Below are 19083 nucleotides of genomic sequence, written 5' to 3'. Positions count from 1 at the left end.
AAATGGTTGTCTCTCTACAGTATGTGGAACCCACTAGCCTCTCTCTGGCTCTCTTTTCCCTTTATCTGTTGCAGTAATGGCTGGTTGTGCCCAAGCAAAGGTCAGACACGGCATGTTAAGTGCCTCAGAATCTCGCCCTGGTGTAACATAAATACTTTTTTGCCTAGGGAGGAGTTCCTTTACCCTAAAGGAGAAGGGCCACAAACTCCTACATATGCTCATACATAAGAGCTGCTGTTGCTGCTGCTGCTTCTTTTGGTTTACAGTAAAACATGAAAAACACACACAAAAAGTTTACATATTGATGTAGAAAAGGAGAGATGCACATATTTAATCAGATCATGTATTAGTTTTCCTAGGATCACTCCACATCAGCTAAATCCTTCCCTTGGGCTCAGCTGCTGCCTGTCTGTATCACAGTCGTTCACCAATCCTCCTTATTACGTCAGAGACTACAGTCAAGGTAGGGAGTGGCGGGACTTGGGAGCCCCCCCAAGGTCAGGGATGAAATGCATTGGCAGGCTCAGGTCGTCAGGCTCAACACATTTGGCGCCTCAAAGTCAAATCGTCACCCTGGTGCCATCCATCAGCACATGTGGTGGAATGTGTCTCCTTCACTAAATATAGTGTCTGTCGGGGGCCTGTTAATGCATGGCTGTTTCTCGCTAGTGCACGCTGAAGGACACTGCTGGCTGGCTCTGCAAAGACACACACACACACACACACACACACACACACACACACACACACACACACACACACACACACACACACACACACACACACGTCAGCCTTGATGTCATGCACATACATTAGCCTTCATCTTGCAGGAGACTTGCTCTTTCAGAAGAATGGAAACTGAACTCTTCTTGTTTGGCCCCTTTGCAACGCCTAAAATGTGGAAAATAGCAATGATCCCTTGTTATCACGGTAACATTTGGCCTGTTGGCAAAAGAAGGAAAGCACTATACTATGGGAACTAGAACATGTGTCACTCCTTGGCTTGTTGCCTGTTTCTATGTGCAATATGGCTGTTCTGATACAATGCAGGTGGCATGTATGATGATGAATCAAAGGGCTGAGCCTGCAGTTTTTTCTGCTCTGGAGTGCACTGAGTGCATCGCAGCCAGGAAGCAACTATCAATCATTTACATTTCTGTGGAAACGGGGATTAAATTGGGCCAGAGCCATCCAGAGTGGAGCACCGCCTCCTGAGGTCCAAATCCCATCCTGCGAGAACAAGCTAACATTTCTGTCACGAGACCGAGATACTCATGCTGCAGAAGTCAAAGTCAAGTCAGTTTTAGTTACATAGCCCAAAATCACAAATTTGCTTCATAGGGCATTACAATCTGTACAACAAATAAAAATGTTTTATCCTTAGTCCCTGAACCATTAAAACAGTTTAAAGTGGTCTTCATTTTAAACCAGCCCCCAACTTGCTTCCCCCGTATCCCACTCACTCAAGAATTCACAAAAAAATGTAATGTCCTGTCCATTCACTTATTCGTTAGGCTTTTTGACAAAAATAAATCTTCTTGAACAAGTGGTTCCAAGGTCAAGAATGAACCTTCAAGCTCAATTCATTAGGCTGTTTCTAACAGTCTCTCTTCAGGACAGTAACAAGTTTACTCTGTGAAAACATTGTTTTTATGTTTCAATAATTCCATAAATAAATCCCTTTTAAAAATCCTCAAGAAATGACTAAAAGTACCTACAGCTGGAGGAGACGTTTTCTCAATTTAAACTTCACAATATCCTTTTAATTCTGCAAGTTTGTTTACATAATTTCCTTACTAGCACTCACTAACGAAGTTTGATTAAAATATCTAATAATTAGTCTTCATACATGCTGTGCTGTAGCTTGTTGTGAACAGTATTGTATACACAAGCGGCTAATCACACAAGCGCTTATAATATAGGAAGGAAACTACTAACCATAGTGTTGGGATGAAGATAAGAGTTAACTTGATGTTTGAACTCTCTGTAAAGGGCTCTTAATATTTTGCCAGCGGATTCTTCTTCTTTCTTGAGCTGAAATATATTAATTTTTGTCATGTCTTAGATACTTTTGATTATACCCTGCATCGGTTACAATCAAATCTAATCAGGTTAAAGTAATTGTAATCCCGAAATTTAAATATTAATTAAATGTATAAAGAATTGTTGTTTGGTTTTGACTGTAGGTGTAGAAAGGAGTACCCGTCCTTTCCTAATTCCCAATATAACCCCTGTATGGAAGACGTTATAAAAAAACATTTAATCTGGGATTTCGACTCCATCGGCTCTCACATTAGTATTTGCTTGAAATGTGATAAGAAGCATACAAGAAGATGAAAATCATGCTTAGACAGAAGTCACTGTATGTTAGGGCTAGCTGTATCCCAAAGCTTTGTTTTTGTTGTAGGCAATTTGCTGTTTCCAAGTCCATCTGGCTTCTGAAGGGCTTTGTATCATCAGCATGACTTGTTTTGAGGATTTTTTTTTATTTAACTGGTCTTAAAATTCAGGGTCTTCTGCTTTCCACAGAGTGGAGAATGCATGCACTAAACTGGTGCAGGCTGCCTCCATGTTGAAAGCTGATCCATACTCCGTTCCTGCTCGGGATTACCTCATCGATGGCTCCCGGGGCATCCTCTCTGGGACATCTGACCTGCTCCTGACCTTTGACGAGGCCGAGGTATTCATACATTTATTCGCTCATTCCTTCTTTATTTGACAAATCTGTAAACCAGCATAAGTCTGTTCGCTGAACAAGAAGGTCAGAATGCAGATTTTGTTACTCAAAAGAAATATCAATCAGGTGACACCAGGGCCAGAGTGAGACTCATTTTCAGCCCTGGACTTAGACCGGCCCATTTTACTTCACAACTGACCATATTAAATTAATGTAATTAAAACCATAGTATAAGTCTGCAATAGCGCACTGTTCTCTACAGCCTTGCAATTCAGTGTATGTTTTATAAAATATCATAATTTCCAATTCAGTGCAAATACAGTAAGTGTTGCACAATGTAGATTTATTATTAATTAACAGTTAACATCTTTACAACAACACAATACTGTTCAACAATACCAGAATTTATTTTCTGTGCAACTAAGTGTTTACAGATATCCAAACCTTGAAATTAAATAAAAGAGTAAATACAAATTTGTATAATATTCCATATTACTTTTATCCTATTCCCTTTCAGTCATGGGCTTTGTATATTTACTATCCTACTTTTGATGATAAAATACATAATGGATCACTAGTAACATTTGGGCCTGGAAAGGGATTATATTGTAACTAATCTTATCATGTTTGCTTGTTCACACACGGTGGTGCAACAGCTTACCTGTGCCTTCCACACTACTTGCACACTGCTCTGCTTCTGACACTAAACAAAATTCATTATTTAATTTTTTCATTCTCAGCACAAATCTCCCCTTTTTACAAAGCTTTCTGATCAAGTCAAGTCAGTTTCATTAATGTAGTGCCAAATCATCTGGCATCATTGACTATCTCAGGGCATTTTTCATATAGAGCAGGCCTACACCATACTCTTCATTAATAATGATTCTAGTTCTTATAACATTCACTCAATGAGCAATCCTGCCTGCCCACTCTGGAGTTATGAGCTCATGGCCGGTGCTTGGTACTGGCTCTTCATTGCCACTGTTAGCAGCAAACTGGACTAGTGGCTGCTGCTGGTTTGCAGGCAACATTTATATTATGTTTTGCACGGCCACTAGCATCGTTCACCGCTCCTAACTAGCTTAGTCTCATCATCTTCATTTAGCGTTTAACTCTCGCTGGTTTTAATGAAAAAGTTTCTCAGTTTAGCACATCTGGCCGTATCACTTTCTAGAGCTTCCCATTTTTTAATTGTCGCCTTTTTAGCACCGTTTTGCCCGCATGTCGCAATCGTATCCTTCAGCACCACTGACTGAATTGTACAAGGTGACGTTTTATTATTATTTTTTTTTTGAGCAAGGTCCCTAGGGAGAGCATACATGATATATTTCAACTGTGATTTAAACCCAGTACCATGACTAAACACCAGCAGCCCTTGTGACCAAAAAACCAGACCGGCCCACCAGTAATTATCCCGGTGCTCCCGATTAGCCAATCTGGGCCTGGGTGACAGAGCTAGATATCAACTGTTTTAGTGGTTTTGGTGTATTCTACCACAACTCATCCATGTAGTGATTTCCTACATTCTTGCAGATGTGGTTGTGCCCCAAACTTCAGAAACATCTGTACATTTAATAACAGTTTATTGAGACATCTGACAGTGGAGGAATTGATTTTTTTATCGTTAACATACATTAATTCACAGTGAAGATTGCTGTTCATCTTTCTTTGACAATGAAGTTAGGTTTTTAAATGTTATAAACCATACCCCAGACATATCATATCTCATCTCTTTAATAACTAAATGTGTATCTGTGGTTCTGTGCTTGCTTGCTTGCTTGTTTGTTAAAACATAAATATCAGCTGTTGTTATCTGATATTTGTTATTCTGAAATAAATAATAGGATATCAGCCTAAAAACCCACCATTGGTTAGGCGTTAAAGATACTGTATATCCTGCAACAAAAGTTAGAAATGGACAGAACATAGCTAATATAGCTTGTAAGATTATACCATTGATTTTCATGGAGCAGAAGCTGATCTGAAAGGGCTTTAGTGTCTTTTTAATGGACACTTGATCATGACAGATGCCTGCTGTTACAGGCTCTTCTGAGATAAGGACAGTAGCCATTCTTTTAGTGCATTTCTCTTGGGTACTGTAAAGCTTATAAAAAAGACAGAGATAGATAAACATACCGCACGTCTTTGAGACTCTCCATATGTCTTACACAAACACTTCCTAAATCTTGAACCAGGCAGGAGTATCATCTATCAGTCCCATCCTTTCTTTCCTCTCAGGGATGGAGAGTAAAATAAAAAAAGTTGCAGGTCAGCTTTGTGGGAGCAGACATCAGGCATCCCAGCACTGTCTGCAGCAGTCAGCAAGAGTCATCAGTCAGTGGTGCCATCATGTTTTCCAATGCAGCTCAGGGATGGCTCTGTATGGTGGAGTGGTGACTCCAGCAGTCCACATAAAGCTGGAGTGAAGCCGGACAAAGAGGCTGGAATGTCAGTAGGCAGCATTATCAGAGTGTAATTAGAGAGAATGGGAATGGGAGGAGGGGTGGGCGGTTTTTTGCATAATCACTTTTCTCTGTGAATGAAACTTTGTTTTTGAATTAGCTTTGCTGTCTTACAACATCTTATCCTGTCATTATCATAGGTCCGCAAAATAATCCGTGTGTGCAAAGGCATCCTGGAGTACCTGACAGTGGCAGAGGTGGTGGAGTCTATGGAGGACTTGATCACGTACACAAAGAACCTGGGACCAGGTCAGTCTGCTGATACAGTGTTTGTTTGTTTGTTTATTGTCCCCGTGGGGAAATTAGGTTGCAGCAGAAATCACATCACAAGGCACTTTAACAACATTAAGAAATAAAAAGAAAAGACAAACCATAAAAGACCGTAACATGTAAACTCATAGACCAGGGCACTCATGCATATGGGGAGGGGAAAGGGGGTGTGTGAGTTGAGTATGGTTCCAGACCAGCTGGATAAACGATAAAAAAATAAAAAGAATAATAATATAGATAAATGAATAAAAACCTAGAAGTAATCTTGCCACCAGTAGTGGCAAGATTACTCTGCTATAGTCTTGACTTGACAGTATCTCAGAGATTTTGCTGTCTTGGTTGACAGATTCAGGGTGTGTATTTGCTGGAATTGACATTTAGTTTTTTGCAATGTTAGCAATTTATTTGTGTTTGTTGCAGTGTTGAAAATACTGAACTCAAATTCTCTACTGAAATAAAAGCAGTAACACTTCATTGCAGAATTATCCCATTAGAGGTAAAAGCCCTGTATTCAAAGTTTTACTGAAGTAAACACATTTTGTGTTAGAAGTACAACATTTCCATCTGATATGTCTTTAAATGGTAATGATCACACACCATTACATTAAAATGACACTAAAAGTATGTTACTTGAGTAAATATACTTAGTCCCTTTCCACCTATGGTTTGTTGCCTGTGTCCAGGAATGACAAAGATGGCAAAGATGATAGATGAGCGACAGCAGGAGCTGACACACCAGGAGCACCGTGTGATGTTGGTCAACTCCATGAACACAGTCAAAGAACTGTTGCCCATCCTCATCTCAGGTATTTACACATTATGTTTTTTTTATTTTTATAAAGTAAATACACTGGCCCGCACACTGTATTTCAGGTCAGTATTTTTGAGTTGTATTGTTTATTTTGATTTCTGATTTATATTTCAGGTATCAAAATCTTTGTGACAACCAAGACATCTGGCAGCCAGGGTGTAGAGGAGGCCTTGAAAAACCGTAACTTCACTTTTGAGAAGATGAGTGCAGAGATAAATGAGATCATCAGAGTGCTGCAGCTCACGTCCTGGGACGAGGATGCCTGGGCCAACAAGGTATGCACAATAAATGACATGCTTTTACCTCAGTTTGTCTATGGCCATCAAAGTCACATGCACACACTTTTATTATAAGTATACATGAAGAACAAGAGACTGCTTTTGTCTTTTGGGCTGCTATGAGTGTTTAAACTTTGTTTTTGCTCATTTGTTACGGATCACAGCTGGAAGCAGTGTTTATATGAGCACTTTCCTTTTTTGTATGCTACCCACTGTGCTCTCACACAGTCCCAGAATGCCTTAGGCAGGACTCGGCTGCAGACTGGAGAGAATATGAAGTGATTTTATTCTCATTTGGTGTATGTTTTTCCTTTTTTAACAAGGCATGCTCTTTGTTTCATCAGGACGACCTTATTTCATGGTTGACAGGTGTGAAAAATGCTTTTGCTATATTTCAAGCTTACCTACAGTTAGTAATCAAATGCTTTAACTTTCTCTGTGTCTTTTTGTAGGTTAATATTTTGGGCTCTTTCATCCGTTTCTGCTCTGCACGTTGTGCTTCTTTCCTGTCCTGACACTCTGGCTCTTTCCGTGCCACTTTTTTCTTTGTTGACACTTTCTTTTGTTGCTCTTAGTTGGTATGTCCAGTTCAATATTTGTATTTATGTCGTTCTTCCTTTCTTTTTACTGTTTCTTTCTCCCTTCACACCCCTGTAGAAGGTAAGCCTTACCTCTATCGCCACTTGGTTTTGCAGCAGCATGTCTGACAGATGTGTGTGCTGTCTTGTGCTTTGTGGTGCCATTGTGTGCTCATTAGTAATGAGGCAGTTGGGAGGTTAAACTGTTGACTAGATATTGATAGATTAAATTAGCAGTTTGAATTTATAGGACTGCTAATGGAATGGTGTTCATTGAAGACGTGCTTAGCAGGTTTAATAACTGACATGTTGATCTATGCAGTATCCCCCCCCCCCCCTCATTTTTTATTTGTTTTGCTTCATAACATGACATTTTATCAACATCTGTGTGTCCTCCTCCTATGTCATTTAAACCTCACTATATGCATGTCCTCAACCTGTCTAATTATTGATTAACCTGACTCGTGCAGAATTGATTTGGGTGTCATTAATGAGAATTCTCTCTGCATTTTCCTGATCCGCATTACCCAGCCTTAGGAGGAGAGCACATAGGAAAACTGATTTGAATTTTGTTGTAAGAATGGTAGTTTTAATCCAACATATATGGCCTTGTTTGCTCAACAAATCTTATTTCCCTGAACACGAATTGTGCCTTCTCACTTACATAATCCCTATTTCTAATGCCATGAATCACACCTTGTCTACTTTTTGAGTAATACCATTCTGTGTGGACTATAGGCTGTAAAGGATGTGTGTTTGCATTTGATATGAGTGCAAAGATCCTATATCTATCCATCTTTCACTTCACTTTACTTCACTGGCTTTTTCACCCACATACACAGGTAGTTACAGAACGAACAGCAGCTGCACAAGTTTGAACAGTAAACTAATACACCCCCTGCAGCTCTGGTGACATCACTTCACACCTTTATACTTCCTGTTTTTCCCCTCCCTTGTTCTGCTATGTTACGACCACACTCCCAGTTATTCAGACAGACATGCTTGTTGTTCTCTTTTATTTTGAAATAGGGATTATTGTGAGGGCTCAGACATATTTGGTGGTGCAGTAGAGGTTTGTTCTTATTCGGCTCAATTTGCTATGGAACTCTTGCTGAACTCTGTGATGAAGATACAAGCTACATTAGTAAGGAAAGTAAAGTGTGTTTTCTGAATTTATATTCTTGTACCATGAAAAACAAGCTCACTTAACCACTCATTCATCCGCTCTGGTCTCCTGCTTTGCTCCATGTCCTGCAGGACTCCGCTTGATTTTGCAGACTTCGACAATAAGTGGACTCATTGTCAAGTCAGCCGCTGTTGGACAGATTGTTGTATTTCCATCCATTCTGATTGAGATACAACCAAGAGTCGTTTGGCTTTCATAACTTGACATGCTCATTATTGACGATGTAAAAGAATTATGGAAACGGCATGCGCTACATGGTTGTGCCTGATAGATGTTAGCGATGCTGCACATTGCTGTGTGTTTCTTTTACTGGAATAACTAAACAGTTGGCTTTGATGAGAACAATGACTAGAGCCTGGAGCTTTTCTTGACCATGTAACTCGCTCAGGAAAAACTGTGAATGAGGATTATTTCTAAGTAGGAATAAAATGATTTGACATGTCATCACATGTTAACCTCATTCGCACAGAATATACTATTTACAGGGATATAGTGTCCCTAATACTCATGTCATGATTTATGGAGAGAATGTGTAAACATGGAATGACTATGGGCATTCATCAACTCCTTTTTTTAGTTTTCTTTGGTTGCATTGATTCCCATTTTAAGGTATTCATTTATTCTGTCTTTCAAACCCAAAGGACACCGAGGCCATAAGGAGGGCTCTGGGGCTTATCGACTCAAAGATGGCTCAGGCTAAGAACTGGCTGAGGGATCCAAACGCTCAACCAGGTAATAAATTCCATGTCCTATACCTTAAACTATTCATTCTGCCACTAATCACGTCCTCAGACTGATAATCTAGTTGTATCTAGTGACTTATTTATGCGTTTGGCCTTGTGTTGTACTTTTAGGGGACGCAGGCGAGCAGGCCATCCGCCAGATCCTTGATGAAGCCGGGAAAGTTGGTGAACTGTGTGCTGGAAAGGAGCGCAGAGATATCCTGGGCACAGCCAAAACTCTGGGTCAGATGACTGACCAGGTGTCTGAGATAAGGGCCAGGTACACTATACACCATAAACGACATTGCTTTGTGTGTTTGTGTCACAACTATGGGAATTCCCCTCATATTTCAGGCAGTCCATGTCTCTTTTATTAGATAGTCTCATGATCCGTTACAGTATGATTATGTAATCACATTTTCATTGGATATTTGTATTGATGAATGCTCCTTTGACACGGTTTCATTTTCCATCCTTAAAGGGTAGGGAGTGTAAGGCAGTACGCATATTAGAGGGGATTATAGTGTGTAAGAGTGGAAGTGATATCCTTCTGATATGAAAGCTGATTGTCACCAGGGACCCTGAGTCACGCTCGATTAAAAGCAGCTGTCTGGTATTAATCCATAATCTACTTTAACCCCTGGTTCAGTTACTCCTCTGAAAAGCCCCTGAGCTTTGTCTGGTAAAAGAAGCATTACATTAGGAAATACTATTCTTAAACAGGAGGACCATAAGGCTTAAGCTTTTGAGTAAACAAACAGAAGTGTGCATGTGTGGCCTTTTTAAAGGCATAGTGGTGCTGCAGTTTATGGTATCCATGTGTTTTCCTTGTCCACCTCAGAGGTCAGGGGGCGTCCCCAGCCGCCATGCAGAAGGCACAGCAGGTTTCCCAGGGGCTCGACGTACTAACTGGCAAGGTGGCAAATGCTGCTCGCAAGCTGGAGGCCATGACTAACTCCAAGCAGGTCATCGCCAAAAGGATTGATGCTGCACAGGTTAGTCATTAACCCTGTTTGCCTTACAAAACATGGATTCAAACCTCAAAATGGAAGTATTTGATTATTTTTTTTCTGCCCCTGCAGAACTGGTTGGCAGACCCTAACGGCGGGCCAGAGGGAGAAGAGAACATCAGGGCCCTGCTCACTGAGGCCAAAAAGATAGCAGACATGTGTGAGGACCCCAAAGAAAGAGATGACATATTGCGCTCTATTGGAGAGATCGCTGCCATGACTGCCAAACTGTCTGATCTCAGAAGACAGTAAGTTCCTGACTGCTGGAAATATTGCATCATTATATGCTGAGTTACAGTTGTATTGGGACGTATTGTTGTTTTGTTTTTACATATGCAGGGGGACATTTGATAAATGAGTGTTCAGTAATGGTTGTCAACTTGGGCTTGAAAGTTATTCTCTGCCCATAGATCAGTGAGGTATTTTATCTCTTCCATTTTCCTTCTAATAATTCTCTATTCTTCCTGTGGGAGTACTGATTTTGTACTACAATCCACCTGGAACGGTTGTCATTCCACTTATTAGAAATTTGTTCTCTAACTGTAATTGGCAATTTACAGACCTAATTTCAGCCATATCTTTACGATAAAACACCACCTCACATTTTTGCTGTTTTTAATTCCTTATAGGGGTAAAGGTGACACTCCTGAGGCCAGAGCTTTGGCTAAACAGATCGCAACAGCTCTGCAGAACCTGCAGTCCAAGACCAACAAAGCTGTGGCTAACAGCAGGCCTGCAAAGGCAGCTGTTCACTTGGAAGGAAAGATTGAGCAGGCACAGCGCTGGATTGACAATCCCACCATGGATGACAGTGGTGTGGGTGAGTCTGGCTCCCATCCTCCCCAACTTCCTCTTGCTCTATCTTCCTCCTTCACATTCCTTCCACTTCTCCTGTGGTTAAAAAGCAGACCAGACACTTTGTGTACATCTCTCTCTACTGTACTCAATGTTCCACAACGCTTTCCCAACACTGTTATTTTTTTCCTTCCTTTGGCTTGCCTCCTATTAAACCTGGACATTGCCTTATATGTTTACAATAGAGCTGCAGTCTGGCTGCTCTAGGAATGACTGGTTCACACAATATGATGGAGGCAAGGCTTACCTCAAAGGAACAACATTAAATAATACAAAAGAAGACATGGTTTTCTTTCCCCTCTAGTGTTGATACAAGCACCCAGTAAAATACCAAAACTACCCAGAATTGAATGGGCAACTATTTGCGTGAGGTGGCCAAGTTAAATGCTGGCACTAAAAAGCACACTTTATTGTTGACTAGTGCTGACACAGTTAACAATTTTCAGATTAGTATTTCAAATAATTTATCAATCGAAAACATTCTTTGGTTTAGGCTTCTCAAATGTGAGGATTTGCCTCTTTATTATATCGTTATAAATTGAATATTGCTGGGTTTTGGGCTACTAGGCGTACAAAACAAGCCATTTGAAAATGTCACCGCAGGAATTGTGATGGGCATTTTTCAAAATGTTATGATAATTTGTAGATAATTGAGCATCAAAAATGAAAAAGATATTCATGCCCTAATTTCACAAATAAAATCCAGAAGCAGTGGATGATTTGTCACATAGGTTTGTTAGTGTTTGTGCACCCAGAGGTAATAACAGAATGTTAATTACCAGTTAACCAGCCGAATAGTTTTTCATGAATCTTCAAGTGTATACGTTTGCCTTTTGTGTGCCTGTTCAGGTCAGGCAGCCATCCGCGGGCTGGTGGCAGAGGGCCACAGGCTGGCCAACGCTCTGCCAGGCCCGTACAGACAGGAGTTGCTGGGTAAGTGTGAGCAGGTGGAGCAGCTCATGGCTCAGCTGGCTGACCTGGCTGCCCGCGGTGAAGGAGACTCCCCTCAGGCACGTGCAGTTGCTCAGCAGCTCCAGGAGGCTTTGAAAGTAAGACGGCTCTCACTCAACAGTCTTTCTCATTCAGACCTGTAGCTTCACTGTGATGGAGCAGGATTCATACACAGAGACAGAGAAACAACGCCCTCTGCTGGTTACCAGGGGTGGAAGAAATATATAAATCCTTAGTACAAGTAGTATGACCACAATTGGAAAATACTCTACTAAAAGTCCTGCTCAAGTGTCACAATAACACATACAAAAGTACAATACAAAAATGTTTTTAATGTTCAAAATTGGAGATACTGAAATGATACAAATCAGTGAAATAATGGAAATCTCAAATCTACAATTTTGAGGGTTTCATTCTTTCACGAGTTGAAAGATTACAGGCTCAGACAGTTCTCTAAAAGTCTTAAAATAATATCAGTTATTATGGTTCCCTAAAAGTTTATGTTGTCCAAACTGAATGTAAGCTTTAAATCTGCAAGATGGGTAGCAACAACAGCCATCAGATTAAATATAAAGTATGATATTCCCACTGAAAGTATAAATACTAATAAACTGAAATGTACAAGTAAAACTTCAATAATGTGCTTTCATACAACACTTTCTTACTTCAGAGGGTATTGAAGTTTAATAAGATTTTTTTTATTTTTTAATCTACAAGATCAGCGATATTTATTTGGACAAAGTACTCCTGATGTAATACATGTGTATCTGTAATCCCAGTGAGCCACAATGAGTGTGCTGACTGGTTGTAACATCTGTTTGTCCTCCTCCCAGGACCTGAAAGGGAAGATGCAAGAGGCGATGACTCAGGAGGTGTCGGACATCTTCAGTGACACCACCACCCCCATCAAGTTACTGGCAGTGGCTGCCACTGCCCCGCTGGACGCCCCCAACAGAGATGAGGTCAGTGGTACAGTCACTCTGCTCCTCGCTGTGATCTCACTGCAATCAGCCTCATTCACTGGTGTTATATTTATTGGCAGGGGGTTGTATTATTTCTAACAACCCTTTTTAATAATACAGTAATTGTTTAATTTGATCATGTGTAGGTCTTTGACGAAAGGGCTGCCAACTTTGAGAACCACGCCAATAAGCTTGGCACCACCGCAGAGAAGGCTGCGGCTGTTGGTACTGCCAACAAGAGCACGGTGGAGGGAATCCAGGCTGCTGTCAAGTCAACAAGAGATTTAACACCACAAGTATGTAATGGTTTAGTGTTTATATCTGTTTTTCCGTTTGTGTCTGCTCTGCACGAGGCAAACTATTTAAGTGTCTCTCGCTTCTTGAGCCAAGACTATAGCTAGCTTGGACTGACAATTAATTACCCGGATTATTTTTTAGGTGGTATCTGCTGCTCGTATTCTGCTGAGAAACCCTGGCAACCAAGCTGCGTATGAACATTTTGAAACAATGAAGAATCAGTGGATTGACAACGTGGAGAAAATGACAGGTGAGGTTCCATAAAGATGCTGTAAATTCCCTAATTGCATGAGATCCCTAATACATACCTCATTGTGTAATTCCCTATATTGACATGTTACGGATGTTTAGGTTTGGTGGACGAGGCCATCGATACCAAATCCTTGCTAGATGCTTCGGAGGACGCCATCAAGAAGGACTTGGAAAAGTGCCGTTTGGCCATGGCCAACCACCAGCCTCAGATGCTGGTTGCCGGCGCAACCAGCATCGCCCGCAGAGCCAACCGCATCCTTCTGGTGGCAAAGCGAGAGGTGGAGAACTCTGAGGATCCTAAATTCAGGGAGATGGTGAAGGCTGCATCTGATGAACTGAGCAAGACAATTTCTCCTATGGTGATGAATGCTAAGGCGGTGGCTGGAAATATCCAGGATCCAAGTAAGTTGTTGTTGCTAACGCGCAATTCTGTTTTGTGCGTATGTGGAACCTTGCGATTAGTGATAAATGTGTTCATTTTGTGATTACCAGGTCTTCAGAAAGGCTTTCTGGACTCAGGCTATAAGATTCTTGGTGCTGTGGCAAAGGTCAGGGAGACATTTCAGCCCCAAGAGCCAGACTTCCCACCACCTCCGCCTGAACTGGATCAGCTTAGTGTAAGTCCTCAGATACGCACAACTTTTAATTTGGCAAACCATCTGAAGCTGCTTTGGTTTAGTGTCCAAAACGACTTTTGTATCGTCTGCACTGCCAAACCATAATTACTTAAACTTGTCTCGTAGCTTAACGATGACGCAGCACCACCCAAACCACCTCTTCCTGAGGGCGAGGTTCCTCCCCCCAGGCCTCCTCCCCCAGAGGAGAAAGATGAGGAGTTCCCCGAGCAGACTGGCGATATGGTTAATGAGCCAATGATGGTGGCGGCCAGGCAGCTCCACGATGAAGCCCGCAAATGGTCCAGCAAAGTAAGTCAACACTGTAAAACGAGTAATTGACTTTTACGTTGGAATCCTATGCTTTCAGATTGATTTTGTTCCTGTCGTATCTCATAGGGAAATGACATCATTGGTGCCGCCAAGCGAATGGCCTTGCTCATGGCTGAGATGTCACGTCTGGTGCGTGGAGGCAGCGGAAACAAACGTGCCCTCATTCAGTGCGCCAAGGACATCGCTAAGGCTTCTGATGAAGTCACACGGCTGGCCAAGGAGGTGGCCAAGCAGTGTACCGACAAGCGTATCCGGACCAACCTTCTCCAGGTCAGTTCAGTCGTCTTTATCAGAGGGGTTTGCAGTGGATTTTCACTGTGGAAAGACTATACTTTATTTGTTTTGTCTGACCTCACCTGACTTTCTGATCTCGTTTCAGGTGTGTGAGCGCATTCCCACCATCAGCACTCAGCTCAAAATCTTGTCCACAGTCAAGGCCACCATGTTGGGTCGTACCAACATCAGTGAAGAGGAGTCGGAGCAGGTGAGCAGAGTCTTTATTATGAGTGTGTCAGATCACAAGACTCCTGTTGTTTAAAAACAGCCTTTTAAAAAAAAAAAAAAAATGTCAGTCTCCCTAATCACTGTATCTTCTTCGGTAGGCTACTGAGATGTTGGTCCACAATGCTCAGAACCTGATGCAGTCTGTGAAGGAGACAGTCAGGGAGGCCGAGGCAGCTTCCATTAAGATCCGGACAGATGCAGGTTTTACCCTCCACTGGGTCAGAAAGACCCCCTGGTACCAGTAAGAGAAGGGCCACTGTTCCTCTGCTTTACACTGGTTCTATCCAGCTGTCCAGGAGGGCATTGAATGGACAGATATATGTCAGAGCTATAATATCAGTGTCCATCACACTGATATGGGTAAAGCTTTTCTCTTTGTCCCGTATCCTGTCTGTAACAGTTGCTGTTCTGGTAGAATGTAAACAATGGGACTATCAGTGCGAGCTATGGGTTAGATTCTTACTGGGGACGTCTTTTTTTCTTTCTTTCTAAAAGTATGTAAAAAAATAGTTTTAAAGCTTATTTTGACAAATCCCAGGAATATATACTGTATGTTTTGATTAGAGGTTGGATTACATATAATGCAAGGTTGTTTTGGGCCTCATCTAGACACAAAGTTTAAGTTAAATTTAAATAACTAGATTTTCTCAAGAGACCTTTTTATATCTTTGTACTGATAATTGTATTATCACTATCATTCATTCACCTTTGCTAGGATAAGCACATGAACTTTAGGAGTTGTTACAAGTACAATAAAGCCTGACGCTCAGCACACGTTAAATATATTCACTGGTTCACTGTTATGCCTGTTTACACTATTCTATACGATTACAAGTGAAAGCAAAATACTGTTCATTATTTGACATATTGTAATGCAATTGTAGCATTTTTTTATTTTCTTGAGAGTTCTGCCAAAGACATTCTGCCACGATCTTTGAAAGTATATTAGGCCCTAACCCTAACCCCCTAATTTGGCCACCAATACATTTTTTGTTACTTAAAAGTAACCTAAATTTCTGCCATCAGCAGGTAAAGATTAAAAACTGCTTGCATTCAACTCTTTCTATAGATGTTTCATGTTTCACATATTGCATTGAGATTACTTATAAGAAACCAGTTTGAGCAACATAATGAGGCCTAATAGCCAAATATTATTATCCTGATTTCCACATCAAGCTAACAAAGCTTAGTCTTCTTCAGAGAGGCTCGTCAAATTTTTTTTTTTGTCATATATGAATTGCACACTTCGCCTAGGTAGCCAAGGGAATGACCATAGTTTAAAGATGAAGCACAGAGTCGTGAAGCTGGTGAAATCTTCATTTTATGTTGTCACATTTGTTCCAACATGTCTTGATACACTAAACATAACTGACCACTATTTGTGGTAACTGTAGTTGATATTTTGAAATGTCTGAAGACCAGTGGTGTGAACGTGTCTTTTTACTTATCTAATACCAACTGATGTGCCTTGCAAAATAAACTTTTTTGCAATTGATACAGTTCTAATTTTGTATCATTTGTACAAGGTATGATGGTGTTTATTTGTTTAAATCACTTGTTGTACATGGTTCTTCTGTTAAGCTACACCCACTTCATAACTTTTACTTCAAGTCAAATTATGCTCTATGCAAACCCTGAGAACATTTGTTTGAAAATATATCAGAATTATGCAACTTGGTTGGGTTTAAATGGACCTGAACAACATTTTACTGAGGCATTGTTCACAATTTTGTAATAAAGCATTTTATAGCACTTTGAGGTGTGTTTGCTCTATAATTTCTGTTGTTCTCCTATATGCTCACCACTGCCTGTATTGTAAGGAAGTTAAAGCTCTTGTTGGAACATGATTGTTCCAAAAGCCTCTTTTTTATATTGAGTAAGTTTTGTCAAAGAGATTGTCCCTTATCGTTTTTTAGAAACGTGTTTCTGCAGGTCAGCAGTTATATGAATATCAAGGCCCGCTTGTTATGAGTGAAAATGTGCTAAAAAAATTACAATGAAAACTGCTTGTGAACATCTTTTAAGTATTTGATATAAACAGGCAATTGTATATATTATACTGTGTATGTAATATCACATTACTGAATAGCTGAATATACTATGGCTTTGACTTCTTACTGACTTAACTTAGTGACCTCTACTACACCACCTGGATGAGCCTGCAGGTATTGTGCAGATGTCACAGCCGACTAAACAATCGGCTTCATGTAAAGGCTCCTCTTGTTTTAAACGTTGCCCATTAGACTCAGGTACTTTCTCTAAAGACAAACAGATTAACTCTAATTCCACAACAATAAATTGTTTCTGAAGCTACCGAATTATTAATGGCTCAATTAACCTCCTAGGGGGCCCTGGGACATAAATAAGCTCAGTGCATTTACATGCCCTTTGTTCATTGCACTCCTTGTGCATCACGTCTTGTCAGTATCAAATAGGCCTACTCATAAAGTACAGTTCACATGGCAGACTACACATGGCAGCCCCAGAAACCAATTCTCCTCTACTGGAATTTGACCTGCCTCTAGGTTCACTCTGTCAGTTAGTAAGAATGTAATGATTTAAACACCAAGTATTTTTTTTGCACCATATCAGCTCAATGACTAAAACTAAATAATGGTGATAAAAACTACATTTGGCCACAGGACCTAATACCGTACCTGCCTAAGGCCCCTCATTTCAGTGCTGTGCTTTAGTGGAGCATATCAAACAAAGTGTGACACACAATAAACCTGGGGCTTTAAGGTCCAGTCAGTAATCCAGCCTTGGCATTAACATAATCAAAAACATTACATTTTAATTCTAAAACAGTGAGCATCATACAAATTGCAGGATTATTGAAAAGAGTTTGGTTCAGTGTCTTTGAGGGCAGGATGAGTGAAGCTGAGCCAGAATTGGTCAGTTAAAGGGTCAGTTTTCCCAAATTATTAAGAAGCATTTCCTCACTTCTTATGGTATCTAGCCATGCTGATAATATTTGACATTGACAGTATAGATTCAGACAAGAAACATGGGGAGAGAGAGGGGGATATGAATGCATGGTCCTGGGCTGGGATTGAAATAGAAAAGTTGTAAGCATCTTAACCCCTAGGCCACCAGGACATTTCTCTTGGTTGATTTGCACAAGTTCAAATCAATAAAACTCATAATCTGAATTTGCATAATGCCATTTGTTGATGTGATGTAATGCTTTGAAGGAGCATTTTGGAAATGCAACATGTAGGCTATACATTTTAACATAGGGCCCACTTAAAAGAAGAGGCGACATGATAATCATAATAAGAAAGAATGTTGTGCTTTAGTGGTGCATATTACAAACTAATTTGAAATTAGTTAGGCTACTAATGCAAGTTAGTTTACTCTGAACCAATCATTGAATATGGGCACTCTGGGACCTTGAGGATCTGCGGTCTGTTTGGTAATCCAGGCTTTTTTTTAAGGTGTCAGTGGTGCATAAACTGAGCCGAGATGTATCTTTTTACTCCACTATATATCTGAGGATACACATCTCTCGTTTAAGTATTACATTAATGCAACAATATCGTATTAATAATGTAAAGTAGCCTCCTATTGTAATACGTCTTACACTCAGCGGCCTGCCAGACGAGATAAGACCACGTTTTGTCTACAGTGTGAAATATGCAGACTGAAGTTGAACTGGTGAAACCATAAACAGGTGAAAGAGAAAACACCGCGATAACGCGAGATAACTAAATCGCACGCTTTCTCCTCTTTTTGTGAGTCAAATGCACATTGGCTCGGACAGGGGAAAGTAACGAGCTAATACCGACCCTTCCCTCAAACATAACCATTAATTGTTTTTCTGGGTTGCATGCTGTTGACCAATTTCTTCATCATCGTCATCATCATCTGTGGTGAAGGAAGCTGCAACCTACTCTTTCCCAGCAGTGAGCTGTGGCTTCCCAGGCTCCGCAGCGTCAACAACACAGCCCGTTACTGATTAAACTAAATATCTGACGGAGAGCCAAACATGTCGACAGGGAGGAAAACAGCGTTAAGGTAATAAGCCGATAGTATTTGTATCTGACGGGTGATGCTCTGCATAGTTAGCTTCTGTAGCTAGCTAGCTGTTAATTCATGCAAACGTTCTCTGGTGTTGTGGTAAAGTGTCCGCAGGAGGTTCAGGTTGAAAGGCGCTATAGCAGTTTGAACCTTTGAACGTGACATCAATTTAAGTATTCAGGTGAAACCGGTGTTAGCGTTACACATTCCGTCATAACGATGCTAACCGCAGCTAGCAGGATAGGGTGGGTTCACCACAGGATCGATAAATTAGCTTTATCCATCCATACATTTAATTATC

The 19083-nt window shown here is 40.7% G+C and overlaps 2 protein-coding genes and 1 long non-coding RNA gene across 5 annotated transcripts in view; 2 read left to right on the top strand and 1 right to left on the bottom strand.

Annotated features, from left to right (window-relative positions):
- Positions 1-16520, top strand: part of LOC120551192 (vinculin) — a 28671-nt gene extending 12151 nt beyond the window's left edge. The window contains exons 3-21 of one of the 2 annotated variants that reach the window (XM_039788420.1): positions 2530-2680; positions 5280-5388; positions 6093-6215; positions 6335-6495; positions 8904-8994; positions 9117-9264; positions 9826-9979; positions 10067-10242; positions 10624-10814; positions 11699-11898; positions 12634-12762; positions 12909-13058; positions 13201-13309; positions 13411-13713; positions 13804-13928; positions 14055-14237; positions 14325-14528; positions 14638-14742; positions 14861-16520. In XM_039788420.1, the coding sequence (XP_039644354.1) occupies positions 2530-2680; positions 5280-5388; positions 6093-6215; positions 6335-6495; positions 8904-8994; positions 9117-9264; positions 9826-9979; positions 10067-10242; positions 10624-10814; positions 11699-11898; positions 12634-12762; positions 12909-13058; positions 13201-13309; positions 13411-13713; positions 13804-13928; positions 14055-14237; positions 14325-14528; positions 14638-14742; positions 14861-15007 (2959 nt within the window). In that variant the 3' untranslated portion in view covers positions 15008-16520. Of the gene's footprint in view, positions 1-2529; positions 2681-5279; positions 5389-6092; positions 6216-6334; positions 6496-8900; positions 8995-9116; positions 9265-9825; positions 9980-10066; positions 10243-10623; positions 10815-11698; positions 11899-12633; positions 12763-12908; positions 13059-13200; positions 13310-13410; positions 13714-13803; positions 13929-14054; positions 14238-14324; positions 14529-14637; positions 14743-14860 lie in introns of both variants that reach the window. The other variant, XM_039788419.1, reaches the window with a different exon arrangement.
- On the bottom strand, positions 306-5080 carry LOC120551193. Its single transcript, XR_005637843.1, has 2 exons — positions 4814-5080; positions 306-698 (listed from the first exon to the last, which is right to left on the bottom strand). It is a non-coding gene; the product is annotated as an uncharacterized LOC120551193 (long non-coding RNA).
- A 1908-nt stretch (positions 16521-18428) lies between the features above and the next one.
- Positions 18429-19083, top strand: part of LOC120550679 (adenosine kinase-like) — a 105897-nt gene continuing 105242 nt past the window's right edge. The window contains exon 1 of one of the 2 annotated variants that reach the window (XR_005637762.1): positions 18429-18779. Coding sequence is in view for 1 of the 2 variants with exons in the window: in XM_039787346.1 (XP_039643280.1) it covers positions 18751-18779 (29 nt within the window). In the remaining variant the exon portion in view is untranslated. The remainder of the gene's footprint in view (positions 18780-19083) is intronic. The other variant, XM_039787346.1, reaches the window with a different exon arrangement.

Source organism: Perca fluviatilis, chromosome 21 (genome assembly GCF_010015445.1).
Source record: "Perca fluviatilis chromosome 21, GENO_Pfluv_1.0, whole genome shotgun sequence".
NCBI classification, from domain to species: domain Eukaryota; kingdom Metazoa; phylum Chordata; class Actinopteri; order Perciformes; family Percidae; genus Perca; species Perca fluviatilis.
This window is presented reverse-complemented; position numbering and strand designations above follow the sequence as displayed.